Genomic DNA, 21,795 nt, shown 5'->3' with positions numbered 1-21,795 from the left:
AAAAGAATATGAGCATAACTGCATTATCACACTTAATAACAATTCACTAATATCCAATACTCAGTGAAGAGTTCAAATTTTCAGTTGTGTCATAAACATTAAAGGAGCTCTGGTAGCATAGTGGTTACAAATCGGGCTGCTAATCTCACAGTCAGCAGCTCGAAATTACCAGCTGTTCTGTGGGAGAAAGATAAGGCTTTCTGCCCCCATAAATATTTACGGCCTCAAAAACCCTGTACAGGGTTGCTATGAGTCAGAACCAACTCCACGGCACATAACCACCAACCACCACCTTCTTTTCCAAGTATATCCCCCACCAATTAGCTCTTTCAATGCCCATTTCTAATGCACCTTCCACTAAAAACCAAAATCAAAGTAGAAGAAAAATAAAGAGATGCTTAAAACACTTACAAGAAATACTTAAGCGTAAATCTCTTATTTTAGGAAGAAAGTAATATACAGTGGTGGTGATGGTGGTTAGACACCGTAGAGTTGGTTCTGATTCATAGCAACCCTGCATAGGGTTTCCAAGGCTGTAAATCTTTATGTGAGCAGACAGCCTCATCTTTCTCCCACAGAACAGCTGGTAGTTTTGAACTGCTTACCTTGAGGTTAGCAGCCTAACTTGTAACCACTACGCTACCAGAGCTCCTTAATACATGGTAGGACATGCATAAAAAATGGAAGGGATAAATGTTTAAAAATGTTTAAGCATTCTACTTCTAGGTATATACCCATGGCTTCTAACAGTATTCACAATAGCAAAAAAGTGGAAACAACCGAAAAGCCTGTCAACAGATGAATGGATAAATAAAATGTGGTACATAGATACAGTGGACTACTATTCAGTCATGATACATGCCACAACATAAATGACCCTTGAAGGCTTATGCAAAATGAAGCAAATCCATGACAAATACAGTAGTCCCTGGATTAAGAAGCGTTCATTCCTAAATCTGTCACTAAGTCATATACCTACCTGGGTTGGAAAAGTAAGGCTTTTAGATAACATCTGTCAAATGTTTGTGTTAGTGTACAGTTGACCCTTAACAACGCAGGAGTTAGGGCCACCAACACACCATGCAACTGAAATCCATGTATTAACTTTTGACTCCCCAGAAATTTAACTCATAGCTGACTGTTGATTTACTGGTAGCATAAACAGTCGATTAACACATAGTTTGTATGTTACATATGTTACATATTTCACCCACATAAAAGCTGAATTTTCAATACAGGAGAAAAATATATTTTGCAAAAAGTGCAAGGTTTTCACACCTCCAAGTGTAGCTACAACAACGGCTTCATGAATTTCCTTTTCTTTATTCTTTTACAATGGACGTTACACTAGATTCATTTACCTTGAAATCAAGGCAACTATAGCTGCAGACCTCAATCTACAGTACGTATCAAGCAATTCAACATTTTCTTGCAATGTCAAGACTTCTCTCTGCTTCTTGGGAGCACTTCCACCACCACCAGAAGCACTCTGTATTGGTCTCAAGATGTTATTTAAGGTTCCTGGTATTATAGTAAACATGATGAGATGACGTTAGTGTGATACGCAATTTCCTGAAGAGACAACTGCTCATGCTGAGATGATTACCAACCATCACAGAGTAGTTTAAAAAAAAAAAAAAAATCTGCCTATGAGTGGGCCCAAGCCTTTCAAACCTGTGTTGTTTATGTAATGTACCTGTCCATTCTTGTTCTTATTGTTCAGTGCCATCGAGTCTGACTCATAGCAACCCTGTACAGGGCTTTCAAGGAGCAGCTTGGTGGGCTTGAACTGCCAACTTTTCAGTTAACAATCCAGTGCTTATCTCTACAGTGCCACACCAGGACTCCTTTCCACACATAACAGATATTCAAAACACACTTCCAGTTAGAGGAAAACATCCTTAACATAATACACTGATAATAATACTACTTTGATGGTCATTTATTTGTTATCATGAACCAATGTATATGTCCTCAAAATTTTAATATAATAGGTTTTATGGGTGTTGGTTCCTAATGCAAGCCAGACTGCCTGTACTGCATGACCTCACTTACAATATACAGAGCCCAACCAATGGTGCTGCAGAATAAGCAATCAACCACAAGGAAGGTTTAAACCATAAGACTGGTGGTTCAAACCCACTAGCTGCTCCTCAGAAACCCTACACAGGGTCACTATGAATTGAAACTAACATAATAGCACTTAACAACAACAATGACTATTAGTGATTACCAGGGGTGGAAAGGGAGAGAAAGAAAGTAAATTATTCTATGAAAAAGACTGAGCTTATGTTTATGGGGATAGGAAAATGGGCATTAACTAAGGTTAATGCTTGCACAACTTGATGGGTGTACCATGTTGCTAAGTTGTACACCAGAAAAAGAATGAAATGTGTTATATATAATTTTACAGCAACACCAACAAAAAAAGCAGCAGCAGCAGCACCAGTTAAAACTGCCAATACTGCTTAAATACATCCAAACAATTCATGGGATTAGTTTTATTATTACAAAGGTACAAGGTCATTAGGCCAGTTGACTTCCTGGGACTGCCCAGGAAGTTTAATGTTGTTTTTAGAGTTACTGTGTCACACTCTAATTTGGTGAGTAATGTTTGGAATCTTAAAAACTTAGTAGCGAAGATCCAAGATACAATTGGTCTCTAGTTGCCTGGAGTTGTTGAGGAAGAAGGACACTGAGGAAATGAGAGAAGGAATTGGACTGCAGGTCTAATTGCCCACATGAACAATTGACCAGAAAAACTGGATGGTGCCTCGTTACCATTACTGAATATTTTGATCAAGGACTCAATAAAGGAATCCTGATCAAAAGGAAGACGTGGAACAGAATTTCAAACTCTTACAAAAACCAGACCCTACTGGACCTAACGAATCTAGAGGAACCCCAATCTATCATGCTGAGAAAAACCTTCAAACCAGGAACCAAAATTATCCCCTGAGGTCACCTTTAAATTAAACAACAGTTTAGCTAAATTAATAAAGAATGTTAGGCATGAGCACTATGCTCTTTAAAGTTAAGTTTAGAATGTAAAAGAATGTAAGTCTAAGATTTTCATTGTTATATTCTAAAATGGTATCTTTACTTTTTAAGGATGGACAGGAAATAAGAAACTCAAAGTCTTTTAAATTTGAAATGTAATCCAGCTAAATGTAGACAGATACTCTCCTGAAGTATTTTATTCATGAACACATAACTCATACGCATCATACAACAGGACAAAATAAGCAGGGCAGGAGTGAAAGAACCCATGTTCAATTTTAAACACTATTGACAAACTAACCTCTCCAAACTTAAGTTTTCATTCTGAGAAATGAAGAAAATAGTAGTTAAAATATCCTAGGGTTGCTGTAAGAATAATATATGTACAGTGTATAACACTTTAAAATGCGAACTATTTTAACAATTCCATTTTTAGGGGTCCTGATGTGATGCTGTAGGGCAATCACTGGACTGCTAATTGCAAAATCAGCAGTTCAAACCTACTACCCACTAATCTGAAACCCATACAGGGCTGCTATGAGTCGGAATTGACTCCCCGGCACTTACCATCAATTTCTAGGTGAGATAAGTGAGGCTCACAAGTTAAAAAAGAATTTACACACAGTAGGTAACAGAGCAGAGCAAAGCCTAAGCCCTTCCTACAGCAGTGATTTTACCAAAACACCACAAGGCAAGGCACAGTGTTTCAAAGGCCTGAGATTTTATGCTGTAACTTGAATAGTGATTATGTTTTCTAATGGGCAATATACAGCAACTTACCATATTTAGTAATTCAGGACCCTTTACAGATATAAAGTTCAGTCCAGACTCATTTGCCACAGCCTGGCAAAAAGAAACAAAAAACCAGATAAGGCAAATATAGAAAAAAACAGTAACATTAATTTGTGACAATGTAAGAATTTTTGTAGTTTCTACTCTGCTATTTCCCCCCTTTTCTACTTGTCTCTTTATTATTAGAAGGAAAGGAGACAGATGGGAAATGGAAAAATCATGGGAAGTAAATGTTAACTTAATACTTCCTAAGAATTAATAATACAGGCTATATATAAATCACACACAAATCACAGGTTTATGTAGTTAATCTGTTTCCATAAACATGTTTATACATTTTTAACACAACTTTGAACTTCTTGTGAAATCCTAATGTCTGTACTCAAAAAATGCTTTGAATAATGAAAAAATCATTTATTTTTTATAAATCAGAATTCAAAAGCTTCTTTAGTATCAGATCCTAGACTCTTGTATTTCTCCACTATACCACCACCCTTATCCAGACTACCATCATCTCTTGGCTAGACACTGGCAAAAAATCTCCTAACTGCTTTCCTCCAATTCATTCTCCACATGGCAGTTAAACATTTTTTTTTTTAATGTGGATTAAATCATATCCCTTTAAGGTTTCCCATTTATCTTCAGGTACAATCTGAAATCTTTATCATGACTCACAAAGTCTACATTTCTGACATCTTCTCCTTAGTTCAGCCATGGGTTCCTTCCCAGGTTCTCAAACTCATCTAACCCTTCTCCACTTGAACAGATTTTGAAACTGCTCTTCCCTCAGTTTAGAAAACTCTTCCCCTTCCTTTTCATGGGGCTAGTTTCTTCTCCAGGGCACTGTTCAAATATTACCATTCCTATAGGACTGTATCTAAAGCAGTAATCCCGAATCACTCTGTCACAACAATTTGGTTATTTACATCCTACTTTGGCTGAATTTGAAATTTTCTTGTTTTACTTATTTACTGCCTGTTACTCTGAAACAGTAAATTTCATTACAGAAGGTATCACCATCATCCCTAGCATATCAAATAATTTTGGCAAAGAACAGGGAGCAAACCAAAGGAATGCACACATGCTTTGTCATATAAAAGCTGTTCAATATGTTGATTATCCAGGGTTTTGAACCAATTCAGTTATGGCTGATGTATTAAAATCAGAAGAAAAATAAATTTGTAAAATGTAAGTGTACTGGAATGGGAAAAATCACAGGTCTAAACCACAGAATGGGAGACTCAGAAGAGGCAAACTGAGCCCTTCTAGGAACCTGATACATTCAAGGTAGTACAGTAACCTGCTATCTTTGATCTGGGCACTGTTGTTTCATAATCTGCTGTTCAAGAAATTTGGTTGATATGCAACACACATGCTGCCCTTGCTTTCTAAGGAGATAAAAGTTTCTAGCAGGGTGACAACCCACACTTTTCCTATTCTGGTTATCATTCAAATACAGCCACAATTTACAAATTTGGGTTTATTCTGCTTTATCTACAGTGGCACACCAAGGCTCCTTCTACCTATTGTTCTTATTAAGTGCTACTGAGTCAGTTCTGACTCATAACAACCCTGTAGAGGGTTTCTGAGGAATGGCTAGTAGGTTTGAATTGCCAATCAGGTGGTTAGCAGTCCTGTGTTTAACCTACAGCACCACACCAGGACTCCTATTAGATTTTCAAATATCCAAAGCAATGTTAATGCATGCTATTTATTATATAGGGAAACAGATAATCATATCCCAATAATGGGGTGAAACCTGATATAAAGTCTTTGGAAGGATTTTGGTTATGTGAGTCAAAAGATTTAAAAACACTCCTTCTTACTGAGAATTATTTAGAATTTCATTCTGACAAGTTATCAGTCCAGGTACAAAAACATATGTACAGCAATGTTTAATGAGGCATTGTTTTAATAGAGGATAAACCTACACCACTGAGTTAATTACAATTCACAGCAACCCTATGGGAAAGTAGAAAACTGTTCCACAGGGTTTTCAAGGCTTTAATTTCTTCCGAAGTCAACTGCCACAACCTTTCTCCCTCAGAGTGGCTGGTGGGTTCTAACTAACCAGATTTTTTAGTTAGCAAATGAGCATTTTAACCACTGTACTACCGGGGTTCCTCCTCTAGTCATTCCAACCTCTCATCTACTCCCAGCCAGTCAATTCCAATTTACAGCAACCTTGTAAGGCAGAGTAGAACTATTCCACAGGGTTTCCAGGGCTATAATCTCTACAGGAGCTGACTGCCACATCTTCCTCTGTTGGAACAGCTGGTGGGTTTGAACCGTTGACTTTCTGGTTAGCAATTGCATGTATAACTTTCATAAATTATAGAGCATCTTTATGGTAGACTATCAGGCAGGCATTAAAAATGGTGAGGCAGGATGCTCAGAAAATATTTCTATGTTAGAAAAGCTTGATTCCATACCTTATATTCACAAAATAAATATATATGTGTATATATATTTATCTTGGAGTCCTGTTGTGGGCTAATGAGCTGGACTACAAAGTCAGTTTGAACCACAAGGACGGTAGTTCAAGTTCACTAGTTGATCCTTGGAAACCCTATACAGGGTCACTATGGATCAGCACCAACTCGATGGCACTTAACAACAAAAACATATTTATCTTGCTATGTATATATGTACAGAAAAACATCTGGAAGACTGACAACCAAATGTGATACTGATTAGTAATAAGAAAATAGTAGTGGATGGATTATAAATGTTTTACCTTTTGCTTATTTCTATTTTCTGTTGTGAAAAAACATTTTTTTAAAAATCACAATTGTAAGGGATATAGAGGAAAATGCTTAAGCTATAAAATAATAATTAGACCTAAACAAGAAACAAGTATAACCATATACAACTATGTAATAATAAAAAATAAACTAGAATGTAAATACAGTTAGAATGTTTAAAAATAGTAACACCACTAGAAAGTATCGTAATTACTGTGTTAAGATTCAGGAGTTTATGGTACACTTAAAAAATGTTTTTTCTTTCAAATTTTCAATGACATACCTTTTATAATTTAAAATAAAGTTGTCAACTTTGCTAAAATGAACTCTGAGTAAAAAGTATACAAAAGATTTACTGACTGCAATATTTAAAGTAAAATTCATATTATTTTACCTTATAGTTAAGAAATAATTTCATGCAGCAAGCAGTTAACTTACACCATACCTTCGCCAGGAGAGTTTTACCACAGCCAGGAGGACCAGCAAGTAGGACCCCAGCTGGAGTCATCAATCCAAGTGCTTTGAACTGATCTGGGTTACGTACTGGAGCCTAGAAAGAAATCAGCCCAACAACTCACTACAGGTGCGTTCCCTAGTGCATTGTCCTAAGTACCTCCAAATGAATATTTGCTACAATGATCTTGAAGCCCAAAGATATGAAAGGTGCATGGCACAGAATAAGATATATCGTGATAAATGAAACAGTCCTTGCTGTCAAGGAATTTATATTCAAATTTAAGTAATGAAGACATTTTATACAGATAAAGATACAATAATTCATCATTTCAAAGACACTCTAGAAAACCACAAAACCTCTAGGTTATAAAAATTTTAGGCAAAGCCCTACTTAAAAGAATCAAAAGTTGCATTACTCAAGCAATCAAAGGCTAGAGATGTACTGAACTGCACTACAATTTCTCTTTTAGTAGGTCTACACCTCTACATATGCTCTCTGGTAGCATAGTGGTTACGAATAGGGCTGCTAACCTCAAGGTTGGCAGTTCAAAACTACCAGCCGTTCCGTGGGAGAAAGATGAGGCTTTCTGCTCCTGTAAAGATTTACAGCCTCGGAAACCTTGTACAGGGTTGCTATGAGTTGGAACCGACTCCATGGCACACTACCACCACCACATCTCTATATGGATCACAGATCAATTAATTAACCATGGAATGATCAGGAAAGTTAAAAAAAATAGGAGTAAATGAAAATAAATTCGAAGTTTCATATGGGTTAAAAGTGCTTCTTTATATTTAAAAAAGTGATCTAAGTTCAGAAAATGTCTCAGACCATTTGGTTTTGGATGAAATTTCAATTGTTTCATTTTAAAATTCCCTACCACAGAAAATAATAGTAACCTAAACACTAAGTCTAAAAGAAATCTCAAACGAATGAGATACCATTGTTGGGGGCTTAATGATATAACAGATTGCTCAAAAGAACACAAGTCCATTTAGGCATCTCTGGTAATCTGCTCACTGCACCCTTCATTTATTAACACATACACACCTACCAATATTGCCATGGTGAGCTCCTCTCGAATATCTTCCAAGGCACCAATATCTGCCCATGTCACATTAGGAACAGTGACAAAGCCTTCCCTTTTGGCAGAAGGTTGAACGGAGGCTAGAGCAACAATGAAATCATTCAGTTCAATGCACAGTCCCTGTAGCAGATCCTCAGAGAGAGGATCTTGGTCTCTTAGCAATCCCAGCAGTCTTTGTAATTCACCCTAAAAGAAAGAGTGGGAGTGAGGAGGATGATTTAAAGTCACAAATTTTATTAGAATAGTTACTTTTTAAAAAATTATTATAGCATTATTTCTGTAAACTATAAAAACTATATTACAGCATTATTTCTATGAACTTCTATATATTTTAATGATTTTCTCAATTGACAGGAGACTTATGCTTATTTTATTCTATAAGGATCATCTAAGTCAAAACACCTACTACACTCCAGTACATAAAAGTTTCTGTATACTATATATATGCATATTAGGACTAGACATGGCAAATAGCAACAAAAAGCAAACATTTATTTCAGCAACTATAACTTCATTTCTTCATTTATAACTATTCAAGAAACAACTGAATTATTATAAAGTTAAAAATAAAGTTATTCTGCTGGTAGTATAATTGCATAATATAGTTCCTGGTAGTTTATGAACTATAGAGTGGGCAACTTTTCTGTGGACTTCAATGAAGCTTTTAAAATACAGCGTAAACAGGGTAGACAGGAATGGGCTACTTGGACATTAGCTACGCAAAATGGAGGGGCCTACAATGGCACGAAGTGACTGCCTTACAAGCTTTCAAGAGGGAGCCTAGATCCAGAGGTTGCAGAGGAAGGTAGAATCTCCAATGAGTAGTATCCAGTCTGTCTGGGCGGGACTGATGAAAGGAGATGTGGATAGGTTTCATGTGGTACAACAGTGAATACTTAGTTATCAGTACTGACTGTGAGGGTTGGAAATGTAAAGGTAGACATTTTGTAGCAAAAGGAGGGGAGTGGTTGACTTTGCAGCCCAGGAGCGGAGGACCCTAGGGCCATCAAGGGTGAAGAGTGGAGTGCAGGACCCTACCCAGAGAAACAGTGACTCCAGAGAAGGAAGCAGAGATGATGATGTGGAGAGACTGAACACCTGGAAACTTCAGACCCAGAAAGGAAAGAGGGGCTGTGTGCTGACAACCAGGGGGTAGGCTTGCAGGGTATACCATTTGGTTGGTTGATGATGCATGGAGGGGATGTAACCATGGCAACAAAACGATATATGATAGGATGAATGTAACGTTAATGTTCTCCTGTGTAAACTGTCACGTAATTCACAATAAAACTTTTTTTTTTTAATTTTAATTAAATCTTCAGGACTCCCATGGAGGGGGGGTGGACAGAGTGTAAATTATTCACTGAAGGCAGATTTCTTGCTTTGTGAAGATTATAAAAGCATAAGTATAAAAATAAGCAACTGAGTAATCCAATTTATAAAATCCTTATTTATATATATAGAAGACAAGAAATGAATTTATCATTATTTTAGACAGAAATCATTGTGGTTCCAAATAAGTAAGGAGAAAGTATGAAAGCAAAAGATCTGGATACAAGTCTCTACTCTGAAAACTAGAAGCTATGTGGTCTAAGGTAAGTTACAACCTCTTAAACTTAATTTCTTCAATTATAAAATGAGAAAAGTAATGCTATTTACTTCACAAGGTTATATGTTATTGTTATGTGCCGTTAAGTCAGTTGGTGAGCTTGAACTGCCAATGTTGCAGTTAAAACATCTATATGGATCAGAGTATATAATGCACAGAAGTCCCATTTGCAAACTAAACAATGCTATATAATAAAGTTAGATTGAGTTTTCTTGGCTCAGAAAACATCAAAATTTAACACTAATTTTGGACTGAAACAACCTTTTCACATTCCTGCAGAACTACTTGCAGCTAGACACAAGGACATGATTTAGGCAACAAACTATCCTACTCTACTTAACCAAAAGTTAGAAAATCTGGAGTTGTTAGTTAGGAAATAGGAAATAAACTCAATGTCCAATGCACTATGTTGCTCTACACTTTGTCTGTGTGGGCCAGATAGCAAACATTTGAGGATTTCCTGTTACCAGGGCTCAATTCTGCTCTTGAAACATGAAAGCAGAAACAGGTAATACGTAACCAATTGCGCATGGGTGTGTTCCAACATAACTCTATAAAAACTGGCGGTGCATGATGGTTAGCCAAGTCCTGCTCTAAGACTTCATAGTCATTATTATAAAGTAAATTTGTTTAGAATAAACTTGAAAAGGGGGAAAAAACTTGTGATTTTGGGATTATAGATGTTTAGTTGTAACTGATAATTAGTATACAGTTAAAACACCAATAAGAAAGAAAATATAAGTCTCTATGGTGCCACAGGGTCAGTTTGAACGCCGGAATCCACTTACCAGCACTTAGCAACAACATATTGACACTTGACCTGAATGTAAGCTGACAGAAACTAAACCTATTTAAAGGGCAATAGACAGTACCTGCTTTTCAGAAGTGTGCTCGTTTCCTACTGTCCATTCTTGTTGGCCTCCTGCATTAGGCAGATCTTCAGTCTCAGAATCTTTCTTCTGCTGCTCCTCTAGTTTCATCAAGACTCTACTGACTGCACATGTTGCTGCCTCCCGGCACAGCGCCATCAAGTCAGCACCAACAAAGCCTGGTGTTAGATGTGCTAAGTGATGAAAATTAAAAGCTTCAGGAAGTCGTAGTTTCCTGCACAAAGTCTGAAGTATTCTGCAGAGAAAACAAAGAAAAAACTAGCATCTAACCCAGTAACAGTAGATGAAATGCTCTATGTTGCTCTAAATGTTGCTAGAGATAGATCAAGTATTTTATCCACACCACACTATACTTAGTAGTCATCACTCCTTAGACTCCTTTTGGGTATGACAGTTTCTAAGCCTTTCTTTGTTGCTGATAATCTTGACAGTTTTGAGAATTACTGGTTCAGTATTTTGTAGACTATTCCTCCATTGGGATTTGTGTGGTATTTTTCTTACGGCTATACTGGGGTCATGTATCTTTGAGAAGAAAACCTCAGAGGTAGAGTGCCATTCTCATGACTTCCCATCAAGGATGCACACTATCAACATGATTTATCTGTTGAAGTTAATCTGACCATTTGCTTTGAAAGAGTGTTCGAAAGCTGTTCTACAGAAAGCTGTTACACTCCCTTCTCCAACCACTTCCCAACTTCCTCTTTGGAAGGAAGGCACTACATACAGGCCACACTTTAAAACGTGTGGAGTTACACTCTACTATTTTAAGGGTGAAGTGGCTACACAATTTGTCTGGATTTCTTGCATATGTAAGATGTGTCCATTAGCACTCATCTTTTTATTTATTCAATCATTTCATTATGTTAGCATGGACTTATGGATATTTGACTCTCTGAAATCGTGAAATATAATTTATGAAGAAACCAGACAGACGGCCCAGGAGACAATGCCAAAATTCACTGTGTGCAGAGAGGGGCACTAATGGAGAGCAAGAATACTTGTCTTGTAGAACTCCAAAACCTTAGGAAATGGTGGCACCAAAGTCTTAGACACATAATCCTTGACAACTTCAATACTGTCTTCATTTACTAGGATGCTGCTGGCTAGTCCAGTTGTGAGGTTGTATTTGTTTTTTGAAGTTGAGCTGTAATCCATGGAAGCAACAGTCAAGAAGACAAATGATCAGTTGTGTTGGGCAAATCTTCTGCAAAAGACCTCTTCAAAGGTTTAAACAAAACTAAGATGTCAATTTAAGGACTAAGGTACACCTGACCCAAGCCATGGTTATTTTTAATTGCCTCATAGGCATGGGGAAAGCTAGACAACGAATAAAGATGAACAAAGAATTAATGCCTTTGAATTATGGTATTGGAGAAGAATACTGAATATACCATGGACCAGCAGAAGAATGAATAGTATGTATTAGAAGTACAACCCAGAATGCTCCTTAGCAGTGAGGATGATGAGACTTAACTTTACCTACTTTGAGCATGTTATCAGTGAGAACCAGTCCCTGGAGGAGGACATCATGCTTGGTAGAGGACCAGTGAAAAGAGAAAAATCCTGTCTCTAACCCTGCTGCTAGAAAATCCAGGTGCAGAAATACCACACAAGTGAATGGCTTTAACAAACAGAAATTTATTTTCTCATGGTTTAGGAGGCTAGAAGCCTGAATTCAGAAAGGTCCTTGTCTCCTTTCAGCATCTGTAGGCTCACCATTCCTTACAGATATCCATGTGTGTTCGCATAAATCATTCCTTGGATCTAGGAACTTCAGTGTAGGGACCCCAGGTACAAAGGATGTGCTCCACTCCTTGTGTGAGTCCCTCTTTCTCTGCTCAATTCTCTCTCTTTTTATCTCTTACAAAAGGTATTGTATACCACTTCCCTGCAGAACTCCCTAACATTAGAGGATGAGGTCTCTGAATCAGAACTGAGTCAAGGGCACTTAACAACAACACCTCACCATTAATCTTCTTATCAACTGATGTTGTTAAGTGCCGTCGAGTTGATTCTGACCCAAAACGACCCTGTATAGGGTTTCCAAAGAGCCACTGGGTGAGCTTGAAGCACCAACCTTGCAGTTCAAACGACTTTGCAGTCTGGTGCATCAGATCAATCATGAGGGGTCGCTGCATAACTGCCATGCAAACCACTGGGAATCATAGCCCAGCAGAGCGCACACATATTTCAGGAGGACACAATTCAATGGATGACAGACCCTCAACAAGATGGACTGACACAGTGGCTGAAACAACACTAGGTTCAAACATAGCAAACACTGAGGATGATGCAGGACCAGGGGATGTTTCACTCTGCTGTACACAGGGTTGCTATGAGTTGGAATCCACTCAAGAACACCTAAGAGCAACAACAACAAATATTTGATATATATATATTTTTTTTTTCTATTTAAATTTTAAAAAAAGAAGAAGCAATCCCAAAAAATTGAAAGCAAAATGAGCACATAAAATTAAAATCTATGTATCAAGCTACGGTGGCCTGGTGGCACAGTGTGGGTGCTCGGCTACTAACTGAAGGTCAGTAGTTCGAACCTGCCAGCTTTTCCTTGGGAGAAAGACATATTAAGTTAGTGATATAACTAGAGAAAATAAGTCAGAATACTGTCATTTGATTTTATATTGTTCCTGTTACACTGTACCCTAGTAACAACAAAAAGAACTGCAAAACTGTTTAAATTGATATTCAATAATCATGTGGTGGTAGTTTTGTTTCCCCAGAGACTGTTATATATGTATTATAAGATATAAAAAGTTAACTATTTTGATATCATTGACTATTAGGACTTATGGTAAGAAAGGAAATCTAAATGTAAGATTAATAATAAATTAAAAACCATGCAGTCCTAAATTTAAAAGTCAGTATAAACTCATATATTTAATTTGTAAAGCCATATTAAAAAAAAAAGTCTGTGCATGTATGCATATTTACTTAGTAGCTCTGTGCACTGAAAAGATATACGGTGTAGAAATAATGACTAGTATAGTAGTAATGAGTATTGTTGTTGTTATTAGGTGCTGTCAAGTTAGTTCTGACTCATAGTGACCCTACGCACAACAAAACACTGCCTACTCCTGAGCCAGCCTCACAATTGTTACGTTTGAGCTCATTGCTGCTGCCACTGTGCAAGTCTATCTCGTAGGGGGTCTTCCTCTTTTGCGCTGACCACCCACTTTGCAAGACTGATGTCCTTCTCTAGAGACTAGTTCCTCCTGATATAAGTCTGATGTATGAGAGACTAAGTCTCATCATTCTGGATTCTAAGGAGCATTCTGGCTGTACTTTTTTCAACACAGATTTGTTTGTTCTTCTGGCAGCTCATAGTATTTTTAACAATCTTCTCCAACATAACAACTCAAATGCATCAATTCTTCTATGGTCTTTCTTCTTCATTATCCAATCTTCATATGCATATGAAGTGGTTGAAAATACTGACATTTTTGCTCTTGAACACTTTAAAAACAGATTTGCCTAATGCAATATGTAATGTGATTTGTTAACTGCTGCATCCATGGGTGTTGATAGTGGATCCAGGCAAAATGAAGTCTTTGATGTTTTCAATCTTTCCTTCATTTATCATGATGCTATTTATTGATTCTATGGTAAGAATTTTTGTTTTCTTTACACTGAGGTACAATGAGTACTCCTAGAGTCCAGGTTATGGCCCCTAAATATCATTTCCTATTAAAAGGAACAAACACATGAATATCACCTGTAAGTAATGTGCTGCTTTAAAAAAAAAAATCACCTATATGACACCAAATAGCCAACAATTACTTTAAAACTAAGATAAGAATATAAAGGGGCAGCAAAATGAAATGAATGGAAATGGAAGAACCAGAAGAGAAATAATGAGAATGTACACACATTGTGAAGAATATAACCAGTGAACAACCATGCAGAAACTGTTGAAAAAGAACCGAAACTGCTGTGTAAATCTTGACAGGCAACACAACAAAGTATTACTATATAAACAAATGAGAGCAAGATAGAGAAAGCCGACATGCCTTACAAAAATATCTAATGCCAGGTCAGGTACAGGAAATGGTCAAGATCAATCAGCATTGGTCATCTTGTATTGCTAGACAGCAAGGAGGCTATCAAAATGGTGGCAAATGCAAACTGCTAACATTTGACAAACTAGACTTTTGCACCTATGAATGTGCTAAAGTGGTGTTGGTGGTATGCCGTGGAGTTGTTTCCGACTCAGAGCAGCCCTGCATAGGGTTTCCAAGGCTGCAAATCTTTACAGGAGCAGAAAGCTTCATCTTTCTACTGCAGAACAGCTGGCAGTTTCGAAATGCTGACCTTGAGATGAGCAGTCCAACTCGTAACCACTAAGCTACCACAGCGCCTTACCTATGAATATAGTGACTCAAAATTCCAACTATAATGGAAGGATTCTTCATATTAAGGAACAGTCTTTTTTGTTTCCTCAGTGTACTGGGTTCATGTTGTTGCTGTTGTTAAGTGCTGTTAAGTCAGTTCTGACCCACAGCAAACCTGTATAAGATTTCCAAGGAGCAGCTGGTGAGTTTGAGCCACAGACCTTGTGGTTCAAAAAGACTTTGCAGTCTAGCACATTAACCCACAGTGCCAAACTGGGTTCACAGGGATGAGAAATCTAGACATTGGCTATTAAAAATGGGAGCTAAAAAGGTATGAAGTGGCTGGCTTACAAGTTTTCATGAATGTGCTTAATTGCAGGATGAGGGGTGTGCATGTGGAAGAAAGACACAAAGCAGAAAGGATAAGAAAACAAGATCCTTCAATATGCTGTCTATAAGAGACACATCCAAAAGATGGAGACAGTCTAAATACCCAACAATAGAAGAATGGTTAAACAAACTTTGGTAAATATACACAATGGAATACTATAAAATGTTTGACAATAATGATGAATCTGTGAAACACCTCACAACTTGGATAAAACTGGATGACATTATGCTTAGTGAAATTAAGGACAAAAGGTCAAATATTGTATGAGACATAAGATGTAAAAAGTTAAGCAGGGGGAAGGTTTTCTTGGAAAAGAAATAATCTATCATGGTTAAGGGGGAGGTAAAATTATTCATGGGCAAGAGAGTAGACACATGTTAACCTGGGTGACAAGGAAGGCAATATTTAACAAGAGGGAGGTTAGCAGAGCAAAGATGAAGGTATTGGGAGACACAAGGAGGAATGCGATAAATAAAGTAAATAGAAGTAAATACTGTTAACTCTTGGTACATGGAGGGGATATCTGGGTGTGGCAATGAGGGTTAATGTGCTGGAATGCAAGGTTGGTTTGAACCGATGTGGACGGTTCAAGCTCACCAGAGGTCCTCAGAAACCCTATACAGGGTACAGGGTCACTACGAGTCAGAACTCACTTGATGGCACTTACCAGCCATAACAATCTATTTGATAATCAATGCTTAATTTGTACTGTCTATGACCAGAGGGAACTCTTCAAATTGATTATTTTGATACAACTTAGTATTCTAATTTTTCAACTTTTTACTTTTTCAATTAAAGGTTTACAGAGCATATCATCAGTTTGCTTCATTTTGTTGTTGTTGTTGTTATATGCCATCAAGTCGATTCCTGTATAGGGTCTTCAAGGAGCAGCTGCTGGTGGGTTTCAACCTCTGATCTTGTGGTTCAAATCCATCTTGTATTTAGCAATCTGGTGCTGATCCTACAGTGCATCCATTTAATAATGATAATGATTTAAAAAAAAAAAAATCTCAGGTTACCTTCTGAGGAAGGACAATGCTTTATAGTGGACACTAGTACATAAAAAGAAAGAATCAAGTATTTATCCCACCTGTGCAATGTAAAAAAATATTTGAAAAGGTAAAGTTTTGCTTTATGGAAATTCTCTAGCTAACAAATGAAGAAAGATTAAATATTGTTGTACAACATTCTGAATTCATTATTAATAGGTGGTAACATCACAAAAAGGTAAATGATCAGATAGTATGTATTTCTGGTGTGGCACTGTTGGATAAGCACTGGGCCACAAGGTTGGTTTGAATTGCAAGGTAAGAGATTCAAACTCACCAACTGCTCCTTAGAAACCTTATACAGGGTTGCTATGACTTGGAACTGACTCAACAGCACTTAACAACAACAATGTATCTTCAACTAAAAATACACAATCTCTATCTGTTAAGTATTCTTGTCCCTTCTCACCTCAAACGAAAAATAAGTTTTATCAAGTCTTCAGATCTAATTCCAATTAATGGAAATGAGGAGGACAGCAAAGCATGTTAATCTAAAGCATTAGGATACAGACTAATGTATACAAATGGTTGGAATTGACCAACAACACTTTTTCTATAACAAAAAAAGAGGGGGAACTTGAAAATTAAAATAAATTTAAGTAACATTTTAAACAAATGTAACGTATGAACCTGGTCTTGATTCTAGTTTCAACAAATTGGAACTGTAAAGCAACATTTGAGAAAACTCGAGATATCTCTGAAAATGGATTGGATATTAGATATATTAAGAAATTACTTGTTAGGTATACAATGGCATTATGGATATGTTAAACAAAAAGTTTATCTGTTAAAGATACTGAAGAATTTGTTGTTGTTATTGTTGTTAGGTGCCATTGAGCCAGTACTGACTCATAGCGACCTTATGCAGAGCAGAATGAAACAATGCCCGATCCTAGGCCAACCTCACTATGGTTGCCACACTTTAAGTCCATCGATGATGCCACTTAGCCAATCCATCTCATTGGGGGTCTTCCTCTTTTTCTCTGACCCTCCACCTTACCAAACATGATATCCTTCTTCAGAGACTGGTCTCTCCTAGCAATATGTCTAAAGTATGAGAGACGAATTTGACCATCTTGGCCTCCAAGGAGCACTCTGGCTGCACTTCTTCCAAAATGGATCTATTGGTTCTTTTGGCAGCCCATGGCATTTTCAATATTCTCCTCCAACACCATAACTCAAAAGCATCAATTCTTCTACAGTCTTCCTTATTCCAGCTTTCACATGCATATGACTAACTGAAAATACCATGGCTTGGGTCAGGTGCACTTTAGTCCTCAAGTTGACATCTTTGCTCTTCAACACTTTAAAAAGGGCTTGTGCAGCAGGTTTACCTAATGCAAAACGTTGTTTGATTTTGTGATTGCTGCTTCCATGAGTGTTGATAGTTGATCCAAGAAGAATGAAGTCCCTGACAACTTCAATCTTTTCTCTAATGATACGAATGTTGTTTATTGTTCCAGTGGTGAGGATTTTTGTTTTCTTTACATTGAGATGTAATCCATACTGAAGGCTGTGCTCTTTGATCTTCCATCAGTAAATATTTTAAGCCCTCTTCACTTTCAGCAAGCAAGGTTGTATCATCTGCATATCGCATCTTGTTAATGACTCTTCCTCCATTCCTGATGCCACATTTTTCTTCATAGAACCAAGCTTCTCGGATTACTTGCTCAGTATACAGGTTGAATAAGTATGGTGAAAGAATACAATCTTGTCGCACACCTTTCTTAATTTTAAACCATTCAGTGTTCCTATGTTCTGTTTGAACAACTGTCTCTTGGTCCAGGTACAGATTCCTCATGAGCACAATTAAGTGTTCTGAAATACTCATACTTTGCAATATTGTCCATAGCTTGTCATGATCCACACAATCAAAAGGCCTTGCGTAGTCAATAAAGCACAGGTAAACAGCTTTCTGATATTCTCTGTTCTCAGCCAAAATCTATCAGACATCAGCAAGTGTATCCCTCTTTCCATGGCCTCTTCTGAATCTGGCTTAAACCTCTGGAAGTTCTCTGTCAATGTATGATTGTAGCCGTTTCTATATTACGTTTAGCAAAACTTTACTTGCATGGGATATCAAAGAGATTGTCTGATGATTTCCATATTCTGTTGGGTCACCTCTCTTTGGAATGGGCACAAACATGGATCTCTTCCAAACAGTCGGCTAGATAGCTGTCTTCCAAATTCCTTGCCAGAGATGAGTGAGTGCCTCCCGTGACGCCTCACTTTCTTGAAAGATTTCAATTTTTATTCCATGAATTTCTGGTGCATTGTTCTTTGCTAATTCCTTCAAAGCACCTTGGAATTCCTCCTTCAGTATTATTGGCTCCTGATCATATGCTACTACTTAAAACAGTTGAACATTAACTATTTTCTTTTGGTACACTGACTCTGTGTATGCCTTCCATCTTTTCTTGATGCTTTCTGCATCATTCAATAATTTGCCCACAGAATCTTTCAATAGTGAAAGTCAAGGCTTGTATTTTTTTATTCAGTTCACCCAGCTTCAGAATTGCTGAGCATGTTCTTCCTTTTTGGCTTTCTGATTCCAGATCTTTGCACATTTTGTTGTAATATTTGGCTTTATCTTCTCAAGCTGATCTTTGAAATTTTCTGTTCAGCCCTTGGACCTCCTCATTTCTTCCATTTGCTTTAGCATCTCTATGCTGGAGACCAAGTTTCAGTGTCTCTTCTCACATCCATTTTGACCTTTTCTTTCTTTCTTGTCTTCTTAATGACTTTTTGCTTCCTTCCTGTATGATGTTCTTGATGTCATCCCACAACTCTTTTGGTCTTCGGTCTTCAGTATTTAATGTATCAAATCTGTTTTCAGATGATCCCTAAATTTAGGTGGGATATATTCAAGGTCATAGTTGGCTCTCATGGACTTGTTTTCATTTTCTTCAGCTTCAGTTTGAATTTGCTTATGAGTAACTGATGGTCTGTTCCATAGTCTGCCTCTGGCCTTGTTTTGACTGATGATATGGAGCTTTTCCATCATCTCTTTCCACAGATGTAGTCAATTTGATTTCTATGTATTCCATCTGGTATGTATTTGATTTCTATATATTCCATGCCTAAAGAAGGTATTTGAAATGAACAAATCATTAGTTTTGCAGAATTATATCATGCATTCTCCAGCATCATTTCTATCACCAAGGCCATATTTTCCAACTACTGAGCCTTCCTCTTTGCTCCCTACCTTTGCATTCCAATCACTTGTAATGATCAATACATCTTGATTACATGCTTAATCAATTTCAGATTGAAGAAGTTGGTAGAATTCTATTTCATTCTCACTGGCATTAGTGGTTAGTGCATAAATTTGAATACTAGTGGTATTAAATGGGCTTCCCTGTAGGTGCATGGATATTATCCTATCACAGACAGCGTTGTACCTCATTACTGATCTGGGTATGTTCTTTTTTGATGATTAATGCAACACCATTCCGTCTCAATTTGCTATTCTCAGCATAATAAACTATGTGGTTGTCAGACTCAAAATGGCCAATACCAGTCCATTTCAGCTCACTAATGCCTAAGATACCAATGTGTAAGTGTTCCATTTCATTTTTGACAACTTTCAATTTTCCCAGATTCATACTTTGTACATTCTATGTTCCGAATTTCAATGGGTATTTACAGCTGTTTCTCTTCATTTTCAGTTGTGCCCTATCAGCAAATGAAGGTCCCACGGGCTTTTCTCCCATGGGCTTTACTCCATTTGCGTCATCATGGTCAACTGTACTTTGAGGAGGCAGCTATTCCCCGGTTTCATTTTGAGTGCCTTCCAACCTGAGGAGCTCATTTTCCGGCACTATATCTGACAGTGTTTTTCTGCTATTCATAAGGTTTTCAGTGACTAAATATTCAGAAGCAGTTCGTCACTCCTTCTTCCTAGTCTGTCTTTGTCTGGAAGCTCATCTGAAACCTGTTCACCATGAGTGACCTTGCTGGTATTTAAAATACCGGTGGCTTAGCTTTCAGAATCACAGCAACTGACAAGCCACCACAGTACAACAAACTGACAGACAAGTGGTGGACTGAAGTACTTAGAGACATTTAAATCTTTAAATAGTTAAAATTTTTGCTTTAAAATGTACCAATAAAAAAAAGTAAGAGAGGGAAAAGATTGTTGTTCTTTAGCGCCCTCCTGCTGGTTCCAACTCATAGGGACCCTGTATAGGGTTACTGAGAAAAAGGTGGAGTGCTTGAACCACCAATCATGCATTTCAAACCGACACTGCAGTCCAGTGCTCATCCTACAGTGCCACACTATGTCACTGCACAAATTGGGTGTACACATATGGTGCTTTATGATTATACCAGTAGGTTTAAAGCATGCCCACAAATTCTTAACACATTCCCTCAGGGGCTAGCTACATAAACAAAGGTAATGCAGCTTCAGCCTGGTTTGGAGGAATCTCCATGCTGGAACTGGCACATAAGAAGTCCTCTACTCTAAAACTGCCAGGCTGTAAGGAAGCCCATACAAAGTGCCCTGAGACAACTTGAATGAAAAGAATAGTGACAACTACAGAGAAATGAAGACAGGAAAAGAAGTTAGACTAGAGAATGGCTGGATGAGTGGGTGGATACATTACAATAGGTATGTAGATGAAAGGTGGAAAGATAAACAGGTATTTAGGAATCCTCCTAGCTGCCCAGATGAAAGGAGGGACATCACTGTTGATGTCCTATGGATCTTAGCTGAAAGGAGAGAATATTACAAAGATATTTACTTGTGTTTGATTAACTATGCAAAGATATTCAACTTCATACATCATAAAAAACTACAGATAATATTGCATATAATAGGAATTCCAGAACACTTAATTGTGCTCATGAAGAACCTCTACACAGACCAAGAGGCAGTTGTTCAAACAGAACAAGGGTACTGAATGGTTTAAAATCAGAAAAGGTGTACACCAGGGTTGTGGTTTTTCACCATACGTATTCAATCTGTATACTGAGCACATAATCTGAGAAGCAGGATTATATGAAGACTACTGCAGCATCAGACTCCTGGTGTGGTAGTAAGCACTGGACTCCAAACCACAAAGTCAGCAGTTCAAATCCACCCGTCACTTCTAGGAAACCCTATACAGGGTTCCAAGGAGTCTGAACTGACTTGAGGTCACTTAACAACAACAATGTGGTATAAAGATTGGAGGAAGGTTCAGGAACAACATGAGTTATGCAGACGATACAGATAGCACTGACACTTGATTTGAAGACTCTTTGCCTCTCTGTTGGTAGTTAGAGTAACTACCGCTCTGAATATAGGTTAGGTTCATCATGAAGATGTATCTTCTGTCACTGTACCTGTTCCAGTCTGCTTGTCCTTTCTAGTGGGACTGTCTCACCTCACAAGGTTGTGGATGGGACTCAGGATTCCACCTAAGGTCCTATACTCTGTAAAGG

General features: G+C 37.6%; 1 protein-coding gene across 1 annotated transcript in view; it reads right to left on the bottom strand.

Annotated features, from left to right (window-relative positions):
* NVL (nuclear VCP-like) overlaps positions 1 to 21,795 on the bottom strand; it is a 147,330-nt gene that overhangs the window by 62,227 nt on the left and 63,308 nt on the right. Inside the window, exons 12-16 of the mRNA XM_006871163.1 lie at positions 14,226 to 14,281; positions 10,562 to 10,814; positions 8,048 to 8,266; positions 6,982 to 7,086; positions 3,781 to 3,843 (exon numbers count right to left, since the gene is read on the bottom strand). Of these exons, the coding sequence (XP_006871225.1) occupies positions 3,781 to 3,843; positions 6,982 to 7,086; positions 8,048 to 8,266; positions 10,562 to 10,814; positions 14,226 to 14,281 (696 nt within the window). The remainder of the gene's footprint in view (positions 1 to 3,780; positions 3,844 to 6,981; positions 7,087 to 8,047; positions 8,267 to 10,561; positions 10,815 to 14,225; positions 14,282 to 21,795) is intronic.

This window comes from Chrysochloris asiatica, unplaced genomic scaffold (assembly GCF_000296735.1).
Source record: "Chrysochloris asiatica unplaced genomic scaffold, ChrAsi1.0 scaffold00161, whole genome shotgun sequence".
NCBI classification, from domain to species: Eukaryota; Metazoa; Chordata; class Mammalia; order Afrosoricida; family Chrysochloridae; genus Chrysochloris; species Chrysochloris asiatica.
This window is presented reverse-complemented; position numbering and strand designations above follow the sequence as displayed.